Here is a 19,998-nt window from a genome sequence, read left to right on the forward strand (position 1 = left end):
TCTGTGGGGCTGGAGGCGAGACTTTGACTTTGACGAGATCTGTACGAGGGAAAAATCAAGGTAACATCTAAAAAGTGCTCAGCAGTTAACTGAGTTAAGTAACCCAGGATCAAATGTGAAGGCCCCCCAAATCCAAAGAATCCAGGGTACCAAAAGAGGTTTTCTAATTGGTGAAGTCAAAATGGAGATTGAGGAGAAATATCTCTTAAAACAGGATCATAGAGCCAGTGCTATCTATTAATTGTCCACCGAGGTAACATCAGAGCCCCATTTACTGAAATCAGAAATTCTGACTGATACACCAGAGCCCCAATTGCTGGGTATGGTAACTTTGTGTTGATAGAAGAGTCTAATTGTTGTTGTTCTGATTCAGTTATCATGTACAAAAACTTCATGTTGGGAAAAGGAATTAATTAAAGTAACCATTTTCTTGCAAGAGGTTAAATTTAATTCCTTTCAATATAAAATACATTTTTCAGAAATGTACAGTTCTGGTTAAAAAATATTGGCGAGTACAAACAAGAAAATAAGAGGATAACTGAGGAAAGTATGCGTGGAGATGGAAGGTGTGAGCATGGTTCTGAACAAGTACTGTATCTGTAATCACAAAATGGGGAGGGAACCAAGTTAGACATTGTATTTAAAGAGGGAGTGTGGAAGGCAATAAAGGCGGCAAGAGGAAATATTAAGGGGTTTAGCATCTTCAAAAGTAGATAAATCACCAGGCCCAGATAAAATGCCATGAAGCAGCCAGGGAGGAAATAGCGAATGTTCTCACCAACATTTCCCAATCCTCTCTGACTACAGGATTGGATTTGAAGATTGGAGGACTTGGGTTTTAAATGAAGAAACAAATAGACTAAATAATCGTGTAAACTCAAAGAACATAAGAATTAGGAGGAGGAGTAGGCCATCTGGCCCCTCGAGCCTGCTCCGCCATTCAATGAGATCATGGCTGATCTTTTGTGGACTCAGCTCCACTTTCCGGCCCGAACACCATAACCCTTAATCCCTTTATTCTTCAAAAAACTATCTATCTTTACCTTAAAAACATTTAATGAAGGAGCCTCAACTGCTTCACTGGGCAAGGAATTCCATAGATTCACAACCCTTTGGGTGAAGAAGTTCCTCCTAAACTCAGTCCTAAATCTACTTCCCCATATTTTGATGCTATGTCCCCTAGTTCTGCTTTCACTCGCCAGTGGAAACAACCTGACCGCATCTATCCTATCTATTCCCTTCATAATTTTATATGTTTCTATAAGATCCCCCCTCATCCTTCTAAATTCCAACGAGTACAGTCCCAGTCTCCACAACCTCTCCTCATAATCCAACCCCTTCAGCTCTGGGATTAACCTAGTGAATCTCCTCTGCACACCCTCCAGTGCCAGTACGTCCTTTCTCAAGTAAGGAGACCAAAACTGAATACAATACTCCAGGTATGGCCTCACTAACACCTTATACAATTGCAACATAACCTCCCTAGTCTTAAACTCCATCCCTCTAGCAATGAAGGACAAAATTCCATTTGCCTTCTTAATCACCTGTTGCACTTGTAAACCAACCTTCTGTGACTCATGCACAAGCACACCCAAGTCTCTCTGAACAGCGGCATGCTTTAATATTTTATCGTTTAAATAATAATCCTGTTTGCTGTTATTCCTACCAAAATGGATAACCTCACATTTGTCAACATTGTATTCCATCTGCCAGACCCTAGCCCATTCACTTAACCTATCCAAATTCCTCTGCAGACTTTCAGTATCCTCTGCACTTTTCAAAGGCTTTCTGCAAATCCAGATATACCACATCCATTGGCTCCCCGTTATCTACTGCACTGGTAATGTCCTCAAAAAATTCCACTAAATTAGTTAGGCACGACCTACCCTTTATGAACCCATGCTGCGTCTGCCCAATTGGACAATTTCTATCCAGATGCCTCGCTGTTTCTTCCTTGATGATAGATTCCAGCATCTTCCCTACTACCGAAGTTAAGCTCACTGGCCTATAATTTCCTGCTCTCTGCCTACCTCCTTTTTTTAAACAGTGGTGTCACGTTTGCTAATTTCCAATCCACCGGGATCACCTCAGAGTCTAGTGAATTTTGGTAAATCATCACTAGTGCATCTGCAATTTCCCTAGCCATCTCTTTTAGCACTCTGGGATGCATTCCATCAGGGCCAGGAGACTCGTCTACCTTTAGCCCCATTAGCTTGCCCATCACTACCTCCTTAGCGATAACAATCCTCTCAAGGTCCTCACTTGTTTCTATCATTCATTTCTATCAGTCACTGGCATGTTATTTGTGTCTTCCACTGTGAAGACTGACCCAAAAAACCTGTTCAGTTCCTCAGCCATTTCCTCATCTCCCATTATTAAAACTCCCTTCTCATCCTCTAAAGGACCAATATTTACCTTAGCCACTCTTCTGTTTTATATATTTGTAAAAACTTTTACTGTCTGTTTTTATATTCTGAGCAAGTTTACTCTCATACTCTATCTTACTCTTCTTTATAGCTTTTTTAGTAGCTTTCTGTTGCCCCCTAAAGATTTCCCAGTCCTCTAATCTCCCAGCAATCTTTGCCACTTTATATGCTTTTTCCTTCAATTTGATACTCTCCCTTATTTCCTTAGATATCCACGGTCGATTTTCCCTCTTTCTACCATCCTTCCTTTTTGTTGGTGTAAACCTTTGCTGAGCACTGTGACAAATCGCTTGGAAGGTTCTCCACTGTTCCACATAAAGTCTTTGCTCCCAGTCTACCTTAGCTAGTTCTTCTCTCATCCCATTGTAATCTCCTTTGTTTAAACACAAAACACTAGTATTTGATTTTACTTTCTCACCTCCATCTGCATTTTAAATTCTACCATATTGTGATCGCTCCTTCCGAGAGGATCCCTAACTATGTGATCATGAATCAATCCTGTCTCATTACACAGGACAAGATCTAGGACTGCTTGTTCCCTCGTAGGTTCCATTACATACTGTTCTAGAAAACTATCGCGGATACATTCTATAAACTCCTCCTCAAGGTTGCCTTGATCGACCTGGTTAAACCAATCGACATGTAGATTAAAATCCCCCATGATAACTGCTGTACCATTTCTACATGCATCAGTTATTTCTTTGTTTATTGCCTGCCCCACCATAACGTTACTATTTGGTGGCCGATAGGAGTAGTCTATCAGTGACTTTTTCGCCTTACTATTTCTGATTTCCACCCAAATGGATTCAACCGTATCCTCCACAGCACCGATGTCATCCCTTACTATTGCCCGGATGTCATCCTTAAATAACAGAGCTACACCACCTGCCTTACCATCCACTCTGTCCTTCCAAATAGTTTGATACCCTCGGATATTTAACTCCCAGTCGTGACCATCCTTTAACCATGTTTCAGTAATGGCCACTAAATCATAGTCATTCACGATGATTTGTGCCATCAACTCATTTACTTTATTCCGAATACTACGAGCATTCAGGTAAAGTACACTTGTTTTTTTTAACCTCTGTTTTGAATCTTAACATCTCCAGTTTTATTCCTTTTAGTATTACTGGGCCTATTCACTGAGCTCCCCTCAGTCACTGTACCTTGTACTGTCGCCCTTTTTGATTTTTGATGACGTCTTCTCTGCCTTGTACTTTCCCCCTTACTTCCTTTTGCTTCTGTCCCTGTTTTACTACCTTCCAACTTCCTGCATCGGTTCCCATCCCCATGCCACATTAGTTTAAACGCTCCCCAACAGCTCTAGCAAACAGCCCCCCCCCCCCCCCCCCCCCCCCCCCGAGGACATCAGTTCCAGTCCTGCCCAGGTGAGCAAATTATTGGGAAAAACATTTCGGAGGATATTAATCATCATTTGAAAGGGCACAGATTAATCAAAGATGAAAGAAAGGTTGTATCAGAGTAACTTGATTAAAAAATGTTTTCAGGAGGTTTGATGAGTGCAGCACGTTTGATGTAGTTTACGTGAATTTTAGCAATGCTTTTGAAGAGGTCGCACATGGGAACATGACCAAGTTGGATTTGAAATTGACTTGGCAGCATTTTTGTGACTGGTAGTTGAGAGTTTACGCAGGGCTCATTATTAGTTTGCTTACTTTTTGAGGTATATATCAATGATTTTAACTTAAGTGTAAGGGGCATAATTAGAAGTTTGCGAACAATACAAAAATTGACAGCAGTGTTGATAGTGAGGAAGAAAGCTGTAGACATGGAAGATATCAATGGTCTGACAGCTGGGCAGAAAATTGGTAAATTTAATTCAATGCAGAGGAGTGCGAGGTACAGAAATGCATTTGGAGCGAGAATACACCATAAATGGTCAGATACTCAGAAGTGTAGAGGAGAAGGACGACTTTGGAGTGCATGATCATGGATCATTGAAGGTAGCAAGACAGGGCGCTAAGGTGGTCAAGAAAGCAAATTTCTTTCTTAGCCAAGATACAGAATATAGGGGAGGGAGGTTTTGAGAGAACTTTGTAAAATACAGATACAAAACAAAGCCACATAATGCAGCGCTGGTCACCACATAAAGAAATGATGTTATTGCTGCAGCAAGGTACAGAGGAGATTTACAAGGACGTTGCCAGGCCTGGAAAACATTAGCCAGGAGGAAAAATTGGAAAGACTAGGACTATTTCTTTTGGAATGAAGAAGGCAAAGAGGAGATTCAATTGAAGTGCGTAAAAATATCAAACCAGGGTGGATAGGAAGGACCAACTTCCATTGAAACAGAGGTCATAGCAACACATAGATATGGTAGGATTAAAGTAGTTAAGGAGATATTTTTTCATCTGCAATGTGGTGGGGTCTGGAACTCACTGTCTGAAAAGATTGTAGAGGCAGAAACCCTCAGAAAACTCAAATTGTATTTGGATATGCACCTGATGTGCCATAACACAGAAAGCTATAGATCAAGTAACAAAAGCGGATTGCTCTTTTTCAGCCAAAGCCAACACAAAAGGGGTAAATTCTCCTTGTACACGGTTTGGAGGCATGACTGGGAGCAAAATTAGAGAATCTCACTGATCCACACATCTCTAAACTTTCCCCCTCTCACGTTGAACCTGTGTAATCCAGGGCAAACAAATGATCCGCACATCTCCCCTAAACTTTCCCCCTCTCGCCTTGAACCTGTATGATCCTGGGCAAACACATCTGCAGGAAGTGTTTGCAGCTAGAGGAACTTCGACTTAGTCACTGAGCTGGAGGCGGAGCTGCAGATTCTGAGACACACCAGGGAGGGAGAAAGTTACCTGGATACTATGTACCAGGAGGCAGTCATATCACTTAGGATAGGAACTTTGGATTTGGTCAGGGACAAGAGGGGTATGACTGCAAGTGAGGAAGTTAAGGAGATCCAGAGGGCAGAAATGCCAGCATCTGCAATAGTCCACAGGGTTTGGGGTTCTCCCAGATTGTCTGAGTAACAGCATGGTGGATATTCAAAGTGACCATGGCACTGTGGTATTGGAAGCAATTCAAGGGCACGGAGAGGCAAAAAGGAATGTAGTGGTAGTAGTATAGCGAGCGGGATTGATACTCTGCAACAAAGAGAAAGAGTCCAGAGAGCTGTTTTACCTGGGTTCGGGTCATCTAATCAGGGCTGAAGAGGAACTTGCAGTGGGAGGGGGAGAATCCAGTTTTCATGGTCCATGTAGGCAACAATGACACAAATAGAACTTGGAAAGAGGTTCTGCACAGAGTATAAGGAGCTCGGCACCAAATTAAAAGGCAGAGCCTCATAGGTTATAATTTCTATTATCTCAGCAGTTTGCAAACTGGCATAGGATACTAAAATTAGAGAGATAAACACATGACTGGAAGACTAATGTGGGAGAAGCGAGTTTCAATTTGTGGGGCACTGGCACCAGTACGGGAGAAAGTGGGGGCTGTACCGTTGGAACGGTCTACGCCTGAACCATGCTGGGACCAGTGTTCTTGCAAACTTCACAACTAAGAAAGTAGAGAGGGATTAAACTAAATGTGGGGACAAGGGATGAAATGTGAAATGGTGTGATACATCCAAGAGAAAGGCAAGAGAGGAAAATAGTAATATGGGAAATGGAGGTCAGAGAATGCACCAACAACCAGGGCTAGATGTTACAAATATCACAAAGATAAAACTATATGCTCTGTTTATGCAGAGCAGTTAGTTAAGGAAACAAGAGAAATGAAGAGAAGTCTGAGGTTAAAGGTACTGAACAGAGTACTGATCAGTAACAACATAAAGAGCCGAGAAGAAGGCTGAAATGCCAGAAAGAGATCTGAAGTGATTTTCAGGTTTGTGAAATTTTATTACAGCCTGTGGAAAGCAGGTTGAAGTAACTATTGAAATCGGTGAGTAGATCAGAATTTGTGTAAAAGCAGTTAAGGCAAAGGAAACCTAAAGGGGGCTGCTGTAAAATCCTGGACTGGATTCAATATTAAAAGTGGAGTAGAAGCTTTGTCTCAGTGTTATTTGGAAAAGCTGTCCTAGATTTCGGAATGCAAATTGCTAGGGGAAAGCATTATTATGAAAATATTTTAAAGCATGTTTTTGGGAGAGAAGTTTGGATACTCTTAGATGACAGTCATCTGGGGGGATTCGGAGGAGAAATCTACCAACATAATTTGGGTTCAGATCACAGCCAAAGTGTGCTTAAAGGGACATTGTGATAACAAAACCATTGCATCTTAAGATATATTTTGTAATCCGTGTTAATCTTAAAATATGTGTAATAGATAAGCTAAGGGAGGAGGAAAGGAGTGTTGTATAATCATCCAACTTATGCTTAAGGGTTTTCTTTGTTATTAAAACTAATTAGCGGTCCTGTGACTCTGTTCTTCCGGGCTTAATAAAAAAATGAATAAAAGTTACGATCGTTTGAGGCAGGTTTCCGTTCTGGAATCGTCCCATCTAGTTATACCATCAACTGGGATCGTAAAACTATAAAGAAAAATGACAAAAATTCTAAAAGAAGGACGCACCATCCATGGTTAACTAAAGAAGTCAAAGGAGTGGCAGGTCAGGCAACTGATCAGAACATAACAAATGCCAGAGAACAACCAAAAGGTTAATTAGGCAAACTAAATTAGAGTACAAGATGAAGCTAGTTAGAGATGTCAAAATGGAAAGCAAAGTTTTCTACAGGTTTATAATAAGGAAAAAGGTAAAGTGAGTGTTCGGCCTCTAGATAGTAAGAATGGGGAGTTTATAGTAATTAACAAGAAAATGGCATGAAATGAACAAATATTTTTTTTCTGTCCTCACTGCAGGTGATACAATTCCAATAATAGCTATAAATCAAGAGGTGGAAGGGAGAGAGGAACTTGGTGAAATCACAATCACTCGGGAAGCAACATTGAGCAAACTGATGGAACTGTGGCCTGACAGGTCTCAGTGTCCTGGTGGACTTCATCCGAGGGTCTTAAAAGAGGTGGCTAATGAGTTTGTCGATGCTTTGTTGTTGATTTTCGAGGTTCTGGAAAGATTCCATCAGCCTGGAAAGTAGATCCCTTTTTTCCCCAAGAAGGGCAGGAGGCAAAAAAAGGAAACCATAGGTCAGTTAACTTGACATCTGTCATGGGGAAGGTGTTTGAATTTTATCATTAAAGAAGTTATAACTGGGCACTTAATCAGTAAGAGTCAGCATGGTTCTGTGAAAGGAAAATAATTTAACCAATTTATTGGTGTTCTTTGAAGGGGTAATATGCATTGTGGATAGAGGAAAGTCTGAAGACATACTGTTCTTGAATTTCCAAAAGCCATTTGATAAGGTGCCATATTGAAGGTTATTACAGAAAATAAAAGCTCATGGTGTAGGGGTTACCATATCAGCATGGATAGAAGATTGGCTGGCTGGCAGAAAGCAGAGAATGAATACATGGATCTTTGTTTGTTTTGTAGGATCTGATGAGTGAAGTTCCACAGGGGCCTGTGCTGGGGCCTCAACTTTTTACAATTTATATCAATGATTTAGATGAGAGGAGTAAAGGCCTGGTATCTAAAATTGCGGACGACACAAAGACGGGTAGGAAAATATGTTGTGAATACATTAGGAGTTTGAAGACGGAAAAAAGTGGCAAGGTAGTACAGTGGTTAGCACTGTTGCCTCACTGCACCAGGGATCCAGGTTTGATTCTGACCCGAGGTGACTGTGTGCAGTTTGTACATTCTCCTCGTGTCAACGTGGGCTTCTTCTTAGTGAGCAGGTTTCTTCCCACACTTCAGAAACATGCAGGTTAGGTGGACTAGCCATGCTAAATTGCCCGAGGTGGGGTTGCAGGAATTGGACAAGGAATTGGGCGTAGGTAGAGTGGTCTTTTGAAGGGTCAGTGCAGACTCCATACCAAATGGCCTCCTTCTGCACTGTAGGGATTCTATGAAATAGCTTGACTGAGTGGGCAAAAATCTGGCAGATTAAGTATTGTATAAAACAATGTGAATGTGTTCACTTTGCACGAAACCAAGAAGGCTAATGGCATGCTATCCTTTGAGAGAATTGAACCTAAAAAGTATACGCTTCAGTTAAACAGGGCATTGTTGAGACCACATCAGGAATATGGAGTGCAGTTTTGATCTCCTTATTTAAGGAAGAATGAAACTGCATTGGAGGCAATTCAGACGATTAGTAGATTGAGATCTGGAATGAGTGGGTTGTCTCATGTTGAAAGGTTAGATAGGCTAGGCTTGCTTCTACTGGAGTTTAGAAGATGAGGATGACTTGATTGAATATACAAGATCCTGAACAGTCTTGATAAGATAGACGTAAAAAGAATGTTTCCGCTTGTGGGTGAGTCCAGAACTAGTGGGTATAGTTTTAAAATTAGGGGTCATCCTTATAGGACAAAGTTAGGATAATTTCTTTGAGGGTCATGCGACTCTGGAACTCTCTGCCTCAGAATGTGGTGGAAGTGAGATCATTGAATATTTTTAAGGCAGCATTAGATTGATTTCCCTTGCCCATCAAGAATCAATGGTTATCGAGCTAGGTGGAAATGTGGAACTCAAAACATAAATAGATCAGCCATGATCTTATTGAATGATAGACCAGGCTCAAAAGGCTGCATGTCCTACTTCTGCTCCTATTCATATGTAAAAAAAACAATACAATTCTACATTAAGTGTGCAAATAAACTATTTTCGAAAATGAGAAAAAATTATACTAATTCAATGTCCTATTCCAGAAAACTTAGGTATAGATATGAAAACGTACTTGTGCGAATTATCTGCAAATCTTTTGTCATCGTAGAGTATGCGATCTCTGAGCCCTACAATTTCATCATATCCTGGTAAAAAAATTAAAACAGCACCTGGAAATATAACCGCAAAGACATTAAAAGCATTTTTTAAGTAATGGATATTTATAAGACACAGTGATGAACTAAACCTTATTAAGTGATTCATGGAAGTTATATACCTGATGTTTTGAGAACAAAATATTCTTGTGCCTGATCTTCCAAGTTGGTAAAATGTGGTGTAACGGACAGACAGTTTATTTTACTGCCCATGATCAGTATTGTAAGAGGTGTGTGTTTTCTTACCCTCAACAATGAACAATTCAAGGAACAAACTCTTTGAGTGTTTAAAAATAAAGGTTATTTAATGGCTCACATCCAGATCATCGGAAAGTGGATGTACAACCCAAGATGAGCATCCGGACTCCACAGAAGTCCTGGTGCATTAACCTCCGTGGGAATTTCCCCAGAAGTTTGATCTTCTAATGTTCAATTCCCCTGCTCTCTGAGATCCACCACGAACGTCACCAACTCAGAGTTGAGACTTTGGATAGTTCCATAGTACTTAACTGGAAATGTTAGACACAAAAATCCTAGTCTAATGCCTGGGTAACTACAGAACTGCCCCCCTAATCACCACTCCTCCTCCTCCAAACTACACTCAGGTTATTGACCACCCCTTCCAACCACAATAACCCGGCAACATAACTAGCCCTTAAACAACTCCCACTGGCCTGACGAATCGCTGAGCTGACTACCTCTCAACCGGACTACTTTAGCTAACCCGACCAACATTCCACTCTACCCATCTATCACCTCACTTACCTTCCCTATTCACTTAGCCCACCCACTTACCCATTCCCTAACATTCACACTGGACATTTAAAATTAGCTTACAGTAGTTAGTGCTGTGCAACACATATCAAAAGGACTGTACGCTCCACATTTCTGAAGAAGCCAGGTTCAGAAGACCCACTCAGAAATATAGGACTAAATGAGCAGAGAAAGGCATGGTTGGGGTGGCAACCAGACTGCGATTGATGTTTCATGGAAGATCCAGGCCAATATCACACACTTCCCCAGAGTTTAACGCAACATTTCACTCACTCATCTCACTCAGATCCCAAGATTAGATACAGATGTGAAGACAATAACTGTCGCAACCAAAGGCATTGCTGCTAAGTTTGCAGATGATATAAAGATATGTAGAGAGAAATAGTATTGAGGAGGCTGCAGAAGGACTAGGACAGGCTAGGAGAGCGGGCAAAGTGGTGGATTGAATACAATGTGGAAAAGTGTGAGGTTATGCACTTCGGTAGAAAAAAATAGAGGCATAGATTATTTTCTAATGGAAAAAGGCTTCGAAAATCAGAAGCTCAAAGGGACTTAGGATTCTCTTAAGGTTAACATGCAGGTTTAGCTGGCAATTAGGAAGGCAAATGCAATGTTAGTATTCATTTTGAGAGGGCTAGAATACGAGAGCAAAGCTGTATTGCTGAAGCTGCATATGTCTCTGATCAGACACCATTTGGAATACGGTTTTCTTGGAATATTTTTATTATAATTATTATAAAACTTTTCATTATAATGAAGTAAAACGACAACACTCCCATTCCCACACCCCTAAAAGGAAAACAAAATTGAACTAAAAAAAAAACCCTCTAACAATGGACAGTGACTAACTCTTTGAAATAGGAAATGAATGGGTGCCATCTGGAGAACCCTTTTATCAATCCCCTCATGGTATACTTCACCTTCTCTAAGATTCAAAACTCCATTAGCTTGTGCTCTCAGAAGGATAAGAACAGCAGATACCTGGGAACCCTGTAGCTGATACCAGGCAACTCTGTGGTGATATGCCTGTGAATAGCTTTGTACATAGTTAATAATGCAATCTCCAACAGTTGGTGGCGTCAGACATTGGTCACATGACAGGAGACACTCGCCAGTTGGTAGTAAGACATACAATAGGGTAGCTCCAAGCGAGTTCGGCAAACTCATTTAGTAACTTTGTCTGTATCGTAATCTGTTTGTTATCTTTCCACATGTTCATCAATAAATCATCCTTCTAGTTAAACAATTAGATGTTCTGTGTATGGCATTGCAACAGCAAAATCACAGACACAACAAATCCCACCACCTGGAGGTTCCCATCGAAGTCACTCACCACCCTAAGTTGAAAATATATCGCCATTCCTTCACTGTCACAACATCCTGGAACTCCCTCCTAACAGCACGGTGCGTGTACCTACACCTCAAGGACTGCAGCAGTTCAAGAAGGCAACTCACCATCACCTTCTGAAGGGCAACTACGGAAGGGCAATAAATGCTGGCTTAACCAGCGATGCCCACATCCCGTAAATGAATTTGAAAGAAGAATTAGGTCACTCAAACATGTCATGATGGGCAGCATGTGGCACAGTGGTTAGCACTGCTGCCTCACGGCACTGAGGATCCAGGTTCGATCCCGGCCCTGGGTCACTGTCCGTGTGGAGTTTGGTAATTCTCCCTATGTCTGCGTGGGTCTCACCCCCACAACCCAAAGATGTGCAGGGTAAGTGAATTAGCCACACTAAATTGGCCCTTAATTGGCAAAAAAAAGTTTGGATACCCGAAATTTTTTTTAAAATAGGCTGAGACATTGGGCCTAACAGGAGACCTCTAACCCAAGGCGAACTCGGCTCCAGGCTATCAACGATGTGAAAGTGACAACACCCGCCTTCACCCAACTGCAGCACCGGCGAGTCCGAGACCCCGAAGATAGTCACCATCGGGCAAGGTTCCAACTCAATCCCAAGAACCACCTGTACGAGAAGAACCCACTCATCCATGCTCTGGTCAAGTGTGCCCTATGCACCATCTTGAACTGAATCAAGCTGAGCCTAGCACATGAGGAGCTGGAGTTGACCCTGTGGACAGCCTCACACCACAGCACCCCCCCCCCCCCCCAATCAAAAACCAGCCCCAGCTCCTCCTCTTCACCTCATCCAGTGGAGCATGCTCCATCACCAAAATCCAGCCATCAATGTCTGAAATCTTCCCCTCCCCCAACTCTGTCAACGGAAGTACCCTTTCTAAAAGAGAAGGCAAAGAGGAAAGGAAGTAATCACCTTCAACAAGAAGTTGTGGACCTGAAAAAACCTAAATACGTTAGTCTTCTGGAGTTGACTTCATCTAACAACTCCTTGAAACCGGTCAACTTCTCTATGTAAACATATTCCCAAACCTCTCCAATCTGTCCCCCATGACCCTAATGATGAGTCCAAACCCGCCAGCGAAGGAGATGATTCTTGCAGATTGAGGCGAACATCACCATGGAGCCCAGCTTAAAATGTTGCCTGTCTGCCTTCAATGACATACACTACCGGACTCAAAGTAAATTTTGCAGGGGACAACAGAAGCGTAGCAGTAGCCCAGGTGCTCAAACTAAAACCTCTACAAAAGCTGTCCTCCATCTGCCCCATATGGAACCAGGATCCTTAAGCCACCCCCATACTTTTTCAATGTTTGCAGCCTAATAATAAAATAACAAATTAGGTAGCGTTCAGTCCGCCCGATTGCCTCTCCCTCTGCAGAAACGTCCTATGAATCATGGGGTCTGGACCGCCAAAATAAAAGTTATCTTCACAAAGACTTGCGAATAAAAATGGAGACCTCAGGAGGGCATTAATTTTTACCGTCTGAAACCCTGCTCGCCAAGGAGAGGGAGGCTATTCCCAGCTCTTCAGTTCAGACTTAACCCCATTCACCAGACTGGTGAAATTTAGTTTATGGAGCAAGGCCCAGTCATGGGTCACCTGGATTCCCAAAAATCTAGACCTGGACAAGCGAAAAGGCAACACCCCAAATCATAAAATCCCTGCAGTGCAGAAAGAGGCCATTTGGCTCAGAGTCTGTACCGATCTTCAAAGAGCATCTGACCTAGGCCCACACCCACCTTATCCCTATAATCCAACCTAACCTTTTGGACACTTAAGGGGCAATTTAGCATCGCCAATCCACCTGACTTGCATATCTTTGGACTGTGGGATGAAACCGGAGCACCCGGAAGAAACCCACACAGACATGGGAGAAAGTGCAAACTCCACACTGACAGTCGGCCAAGGCTGAAATTGAAAACGGGTCCCTGGCGCTGTGAGGCAGCAGTGCTAACCACCGTGCCATCCCAGGTCAGCTCCCTCTCTGGGGAATTCACCGGAAAGTATTCGCTTTTGTCCAGATTAAACGTATATCCCGAGAAGGAATCAAAATGCCCAAGTAGCTTCATTATCACATAAATACACAAGATATGGAAGTAAATGATGAGCGGGAAACATTTAAAGAAACAATTCAACAACCCAGGCTTGACCAAATTTCTGGTAGACGTTTTTAAAGCGTCTGCAGTAAAAGAAATAGAGTAGGTACAATAAGGAATGTGACCTTTTGATCAGACTAGGAAGTGGATGATGGATCAGTATCAGACCAAGATAAGCAAATGACTGGACAAAGTAGTAAATCATCAGAATATACAAGGCAAAGTTTGTAATTTACTAAACTGCGCGCATCTTTTGTGTTAAAGATCAGGTCATTCCGTGGCCCCTATTATGTCAACTCCTCTATTTGCCGATGCATGTAACTAGACATACAAGATGAACGTTGAGACATTTTAAAAATATAAATTTAAAGTACCCAATTCAGGGGCAATAGAGCGTGGTCAATCCACATACCCTGCACATCTTTGGACTGAGAGATCCACGTAAACACGGGCAAACTCAACATGGGCAGTGAGCTGGGGCCAGGATCGAACAAACATTCTGAGTTAATGATAAGGTATTACAAAGATCGTATAAATAACTGACGAAAGTGTGCATCTTTAATTGCTTTTTGGAGCATTTTCCCGTACGCATCCTTGTATTGAATAAACTACTGCTTAAACGCTTTCAGCTGTGTCGAGTGTCTAGATACTCCACAACATTGAGTACATTCAAGGCTGAGATAGACTTGCGATCTCACAAGAAATCAACAGATATGGGAGCAGGCAGCAAATAGAGTTCAGACAAAAGATAAGATATGGTCACATTGACAGATTTTTGATTTCCTGTTTCTTGTTCTCATGGAATCTGTTCACCCAGCCACATCTGCTGCCAACACTTAGCGTGGCAAGCAGTCATTTTGAAAGAATCTAAGCGAATGCACAAACCAATGTCTTAACCATCATCAGAACTCTGAAAGATGTTATAAAGAAGGTGCATAATTAGATCCAGGTCAACCTTTTCATCGTCAAAGCTGTGATGGTAGACACTTAAAACTTCTTTATCTTCTTGACTTAGCTCTGCACCATTTGATTGCACCAGGACACATTCATCCAAATTTCCTAATTCCACTGAAGAACTTGTGCACAAAAACAAAAATATTAGCACTATTCAATACTAGTAACTTGCATAAACTATTAAACTACTTAAGAACAGTTTCACCATTTGTAATAGATTGAACTCTAGTACAATTATCCTTCACATACTATCAGAAATATGCAAAACATACATTAGCTATATTTAAATACTAAGATAATGATGATTAACAGATTATGAACAAGTACAGAACTGAACCAATTGTATAGGCATCGTACAGTGACAACAAAATACTTGGTACTTGGAAAATCATACTGGAACAATCATCATTTGCTTTCGCAGTTTGAGGATGATCTCCATTCAGGGTCGAGTGTCTGCCATGGGTCTTCATGTGACATAGCAGCTCAATTCTCGACTTTCAGATTTTTGGGCACTTGGGGCAGGATGGCCCTTGAGGTAGTGGGATCCAGAGTGCCAGGACTTGCTTTCTTTTCTTTCTCTGCTGCTACTCTGTCTCATCACTCAGATGCTGTGACTCAAAGCATGATGCAGCTTGATAAACAAGTTGTTACCATTTTGACTGATTGGAGCATGCTCCTCTTAGTCATTACTGCTATGCCTGGAAAGTTTCAGAGCATCTTTGAGGTATTTTATTTTGTTCTTTATTCTAATGCTGGGACATTTGAGCTTTGGAAAAATAGGACCCGATAGGTAAATTGCTTTCAGCCATTCAGTGTCCAGTCGAAAAGTTGATTTTTCAGGGAGTTTTCCAGAATGCTGGTGTAGCCAGCTTCAAGAAGGACACGAGCGTTTGTTGAGTGGTCCTTCCACTGAATCAAGAGAATGTTGCAGAGACATTGCTGATGACATTTTTCTCATGCTCTTGTGTTGTTGATACACAGTCCAGGTCTTGCTGCAATACAGGAGTATATTAACAACAACGGGAGAATTTTTGTTGACTTTGCTGTCAAACACTTTTGATCGTTCACAGAAGCCAGAGCTGGAACAGCTTATACTGCTGGATGCCATCGTCTGTGGTAGCCTTTGAGAGGTGGCGGCAAAGGTTGGGAGGTGGATTATTTGGCTGACCAGGTGTGGTTTGATATGAATTACCAGGTGTGATTTGATATGAATTTTGTTTTGCCAACATTCAAGGACAGGACGAATTTCTTGTATGCAGAACTGAAGAGACAGAATGGCTTGTCAATCTGGAGCAGATCTTTGATTCAGTGAATAGCCACTGCCAATTGTAAATACTATGGGGGTGATCACACACAGCCTTGCTTGGTGTGGACTTTGAATGCATCTATTTCAGATTTCTCACTCAAGATGGTTGCAGTTGTACTATCATGAAGCAATTGCCGAATTGTGATCAAGTTTCTTAGACATGCAAATCATTGAAACACAATCCATAAACCCTAGCAATTCACAGTATGATTGCCACTCCACTCCTTTTTACATACTGGAATGCAGCTACACATTCACACCGACCCGTTGGGCTCTGGCCAGGCGAGAAGTGTTCCCGAGGCCTAGTGAGGATGCAGCAGAGTCGGATGAAAGAAAGCCATACCCTTTTCTTTTTTAAAAAAGCACCAGCTGCTATAAAGTAGGTCAGTTTTAAAAGATCTCAGCCAGTTTGAGAAGCAGAGACCAGAGGAGGCAAGTGTATCAGGTTAAGTGGGAACTAATGGGGGGGTAGGTAGTAAGGAGGGTCCAGTAGGAAGGTGAAGGGGAGGGGGTCAGCACTATAGTTATCTAGGAGCTGGAAATGATGTTCCCAATGGTGCGTAAATGCATAACATCTCCGCAGTCTCAGATGACCATAGGCTGCTTTCCCCCTTTTGAGGGGGAGAGCTGACTGATCGCGATTTAAACCAAGGGATCACCACACCTCAGGCGAGGGGCAAAGCTGAAAGGACGGAGCCTTTGTGAATTTCAGCCGGTACGGTAAACGATTATTTTCTGCATCACGAACCTAACTGGCCCCCATGCCCTGTGGTGCAATTAGGGGAGGCTCTTTTGAAGCAGAGGGTTAACAGACATTGTTCAAGCATTTCTGAGGATGCTTCACTCTGAAGATGGTTGTGTTGGCACTTTGGGTATTAAATTCACATTTATAGTGTAGGTGCATACATCCTTGAAAACAACAGAAAACGTTAATTCAATGCTCGCCTGATATCACACAGCCCAACCAGCTGAGATGATGCCAGGGTCCCAAATTTTGGTTAAGACAGGTTTCCAGCAGTGCCTGCATTGCCTGCTCATCAGAAATAAAACATGATGCAGCAAGATAGATCCTGCAGTTAAGTAAATAGCCAGGCACCCTTTTTATTTAATACCTTTTTGTATTCATATATCCTCGAAGGCTGAAAAAGGGTTACCTCAATGCAATACACAAACGTTTGTTTCTCCTACTTTTACATGTGATTAATAGATTGCGTCTTTGGGGCAAATAAAACCAAATATAATTTATGTACCTACTTGAAAGATTCTAGAAGGTCTACAATGTCTGTTTGACCAAATCGTTTAGCCCAATCCAAAGCTATCCTGGAAATATTGAAAAAACATAACTGAATTCTCGAGTACAGTTAGCACACCACAGACACAGCTTCAAGGTCCACCCTCATCACCCACCCAAGATTAGTAAAAGATTTAAAAGGAAAGTTTCTTGACTTTTATGAAAAGTAAAATACTGTGAATGCTGGAAACTGAAAGAACAAAAAAATAGACGGAAAAACTCAGCAGGTCCGGCAGCATCTGCAGAGAGAAAGAGACCTTTCATTAGACACAAGATAGAAGTGTAAGCATTTTTAAGTCAGTGGAAGGGGAAAGGGGTAGGAAAAATAAAGACGAAGGTCTGTCATTGATTAAGATTTTATGATTTCAGCCAGCGAGTGATAATGGACATAGTAAAGAAAGATGGTTGTATCCAAATGAGACATGAATTGCGATGTAAAAAACATCTGAATGCAACATGAAGGGATAAAGAAAGAAACAGGAGAAAGGCCGATCCAACAAATCAGAAGATGAAGAAAAAACACATGGAACAAGGTTGTTGAACTCAATGCGGATTCCAAAAGGTTGTAGAGTGCTAGATCGAAAGATAAAGTGCTGCTCCTCGAGCTTGCATCAAGCTTCACAGGAACACTTTAGCACGCCATAGGCAGAAATGTCAGCATCTTAGCAAGCTGGAGAATTAAAATGACATGCAAGATGGGATTGCTCGTGTGGATCGAAAGTAGGTGATCTATAAAGTAGTCTTTGGATACTAAGGGGCAATTTAGCATAGACAATCCACCTAACCTGCACATCTTTGGACTGTGCGAGGAAACCAGAGCACCCAGTGGAAACCCACGCAGACACAGGGAGAACGTGCAAACTCTACAGATTGTCACCCAAGGCCGGAATCAAACCCAGATCCCTGGCGCTGTGAGAAAGCAGTGTTATCGACTGCCACCATGCAGCCCTCGTAATCTTGCAATTTGCTGATTATAACCGGAAGTATTTATTTTCTGCTAAGCTTCCAGTTTATTAAAATGTTAAATACAGTATAATTAACTACACCAGGCTGGAAAAATAGTGTGCAAACAGAATCCATATTCAGATCATCGCCAATTCAGGAACAATAAAATTAATTTAGTAACCAAAACAAAGTTTGGTTAATTTAATTAAAGTCACACATTTTAAATCAAATACATGATTGTGAAGAAATAAATCAATTTCCTTACCACCCGTTTGAAGCCTTAACACTGACATTTGCTCCCATGCTGAGTAGCTGTTCCACTTGACTGAGGAAGCCCCGGCCAGCAGCTATCATTAATGGGGTAGCACTGGTTTCACTATGCCTGTAGTCAACTAAAAATATTAAATTATTCAGTGAGATTGGTGTGTAATAGAACGATAATAGAACTACAGAATAAGCAACCGAAATGCCAGCTATGATATACATCTTTGTGATCTAATAAAATCTATTTAAAACAAGGTCACTCAGTTCCTGACCTCAGTACAGCTTTGGATCAGACAATGCCAAAAGAGCTGAACTCAAGATGTGAGAGAGAGTGACTGCAAGCAAGGCTTCAAAGGTGCCCTAGCAAAACTGAAGTCAATGGGAATTGGGGAAAACTCGTCAAAGGACATCACTGAATGAGTTCCTCAGTGTAATGTATTAGGTCTAACGACCTCCGGCTGCTTAATCAGTAACCTTCCATCATAAGGTCAGAAGTGGGGATGTTCACTAATGATCGTTCGCATGTTCAGCACCATTTGTGACTCCACAGATACTGAAGTAGTCCATGTCCATATGCAGGAAAACCTAGACAACATTCATGCTTGGACAGAGAAGTGGCAAGTAGAATTTATGCCACTCAAGTGTCAGGCAATGACCATCTCCAGTCAGAGAGAATCCGACATCTCCCCACGACATTTGATGATGTTATCATTGCTGAATTCCCCACTATCAACATCCCAGGAGTTACCATTGACTAGAAACTGAACTAGAGTTGCCATATAAATATTGTGGCTACAAGAGCAGGTCTGAGGCTGGGAATTCTGTGGTGAGTAACTCACCTTGACTCCCAAGAACCTACCTACAAGGCGAAGGCACAACTCAGGAGTGTAATGGAATACTCTCCACTTGCCTGGATGAATTCAGTTCCAACACGCAAGCTCATCACTATTCAGAACAAAGCAACCCGCTTGATTGGTATCCTACCCACTAACTTAAACATTCACTCCCCTCCACCAACAAACAGTACAGTCCAAAAGCTTCCCCAGCACTGATGTCAGGCTCACCGACCTATAATTTGCTGGATTGTCCCTGCTTCCATTTTTAAACAAGCGGATAACATTGGTTATTCTCCAGTCCTCTGGAACCACTTCTATGGTCAAAGAGGATGTGAAGATATTTGTTAAGGCCCCAGCTATTTCTCCCCTTGCCTCCCGCAATAACCTGGGATCGATCCCATATAGATCCCAGGGACTTGCCCACCTTAACGTAATTTAAGATACTCAACACTTCCTCCTTTGATATATTGATGTATTGATGTTCTCAACAGAGTTCACACACCGATCTCTGACCTCAACAACTGTCATGTTCTTTTCCCTAGTGAATACAAAGTACTCATTAAGGATTTCACCCACTTCCTGTGGCTCCATGCATAACTTCCCTCCATTGTCCTTAGGTGGGCCTGCTCTTTCTCTTGCTACTCTCTTGCTCCTAATATATGCATAAAAAGCCTTGGGATTCTCCTTCACCATGTTTGCTAAAGACATTTCATGGCTTCTTTTAGCCCTCCTAATTCCATGTTAAGTTCCTTCTCACTTTCACTGTACTCAAGGGTTGTCAGTTTTTAGATGCCTAGACCTATTGTATGCTTCCTTTTTCCTTCGCTTACAATTTCCCTCATCATACATGGTTCCCAAATCCTGCCATTTCTATCCTTTATTTT

At 41.8% G+C, this 19,998-nt stretch overlaps 1 protein-coding gene across 1 annotated transcript in view; it reads right to left on the reverse strand.

The window, feature by feature from the left end:
* LOC119970452 (3'-5' RNA helicase YTHDC2) overlaps nucleotides 1–19,998 on the reverse strand; it is a 173,096-nt gene that overhangs the window by 110,108 nt on the left and 42,990 nt on the right. Inside the window, 4 exon segments of the mRNA XM_038805078.1 lie at nucleotides 9,203–9,299; nucleotides 14,416–14,594; nucleotides 17,033–17,098; nucleotides 18,280–18,406. Coding sequence (XP_038661006.1) covers nucleotides 9,203–9,299; nucleotides 14,416–14,594; nucleotides 17,033–17,098; nucleotides 18,280–18,406 — 469 coding nt within the window.

This window comes from Scyliorhinus canicula, chromosome 8, assembly GCF_902713615.1.
Source record: "Scyliorhinus canicula chromosome 8, sScyCan1.1, whole genome shotgun sequence".
NCBI lineage: Eukaryota > Metazoa > Chordata > Chondrichthyes > Carcharhiniformes > Scyliorhinidae > Scyliorhinus > Scyliorhinus canicula.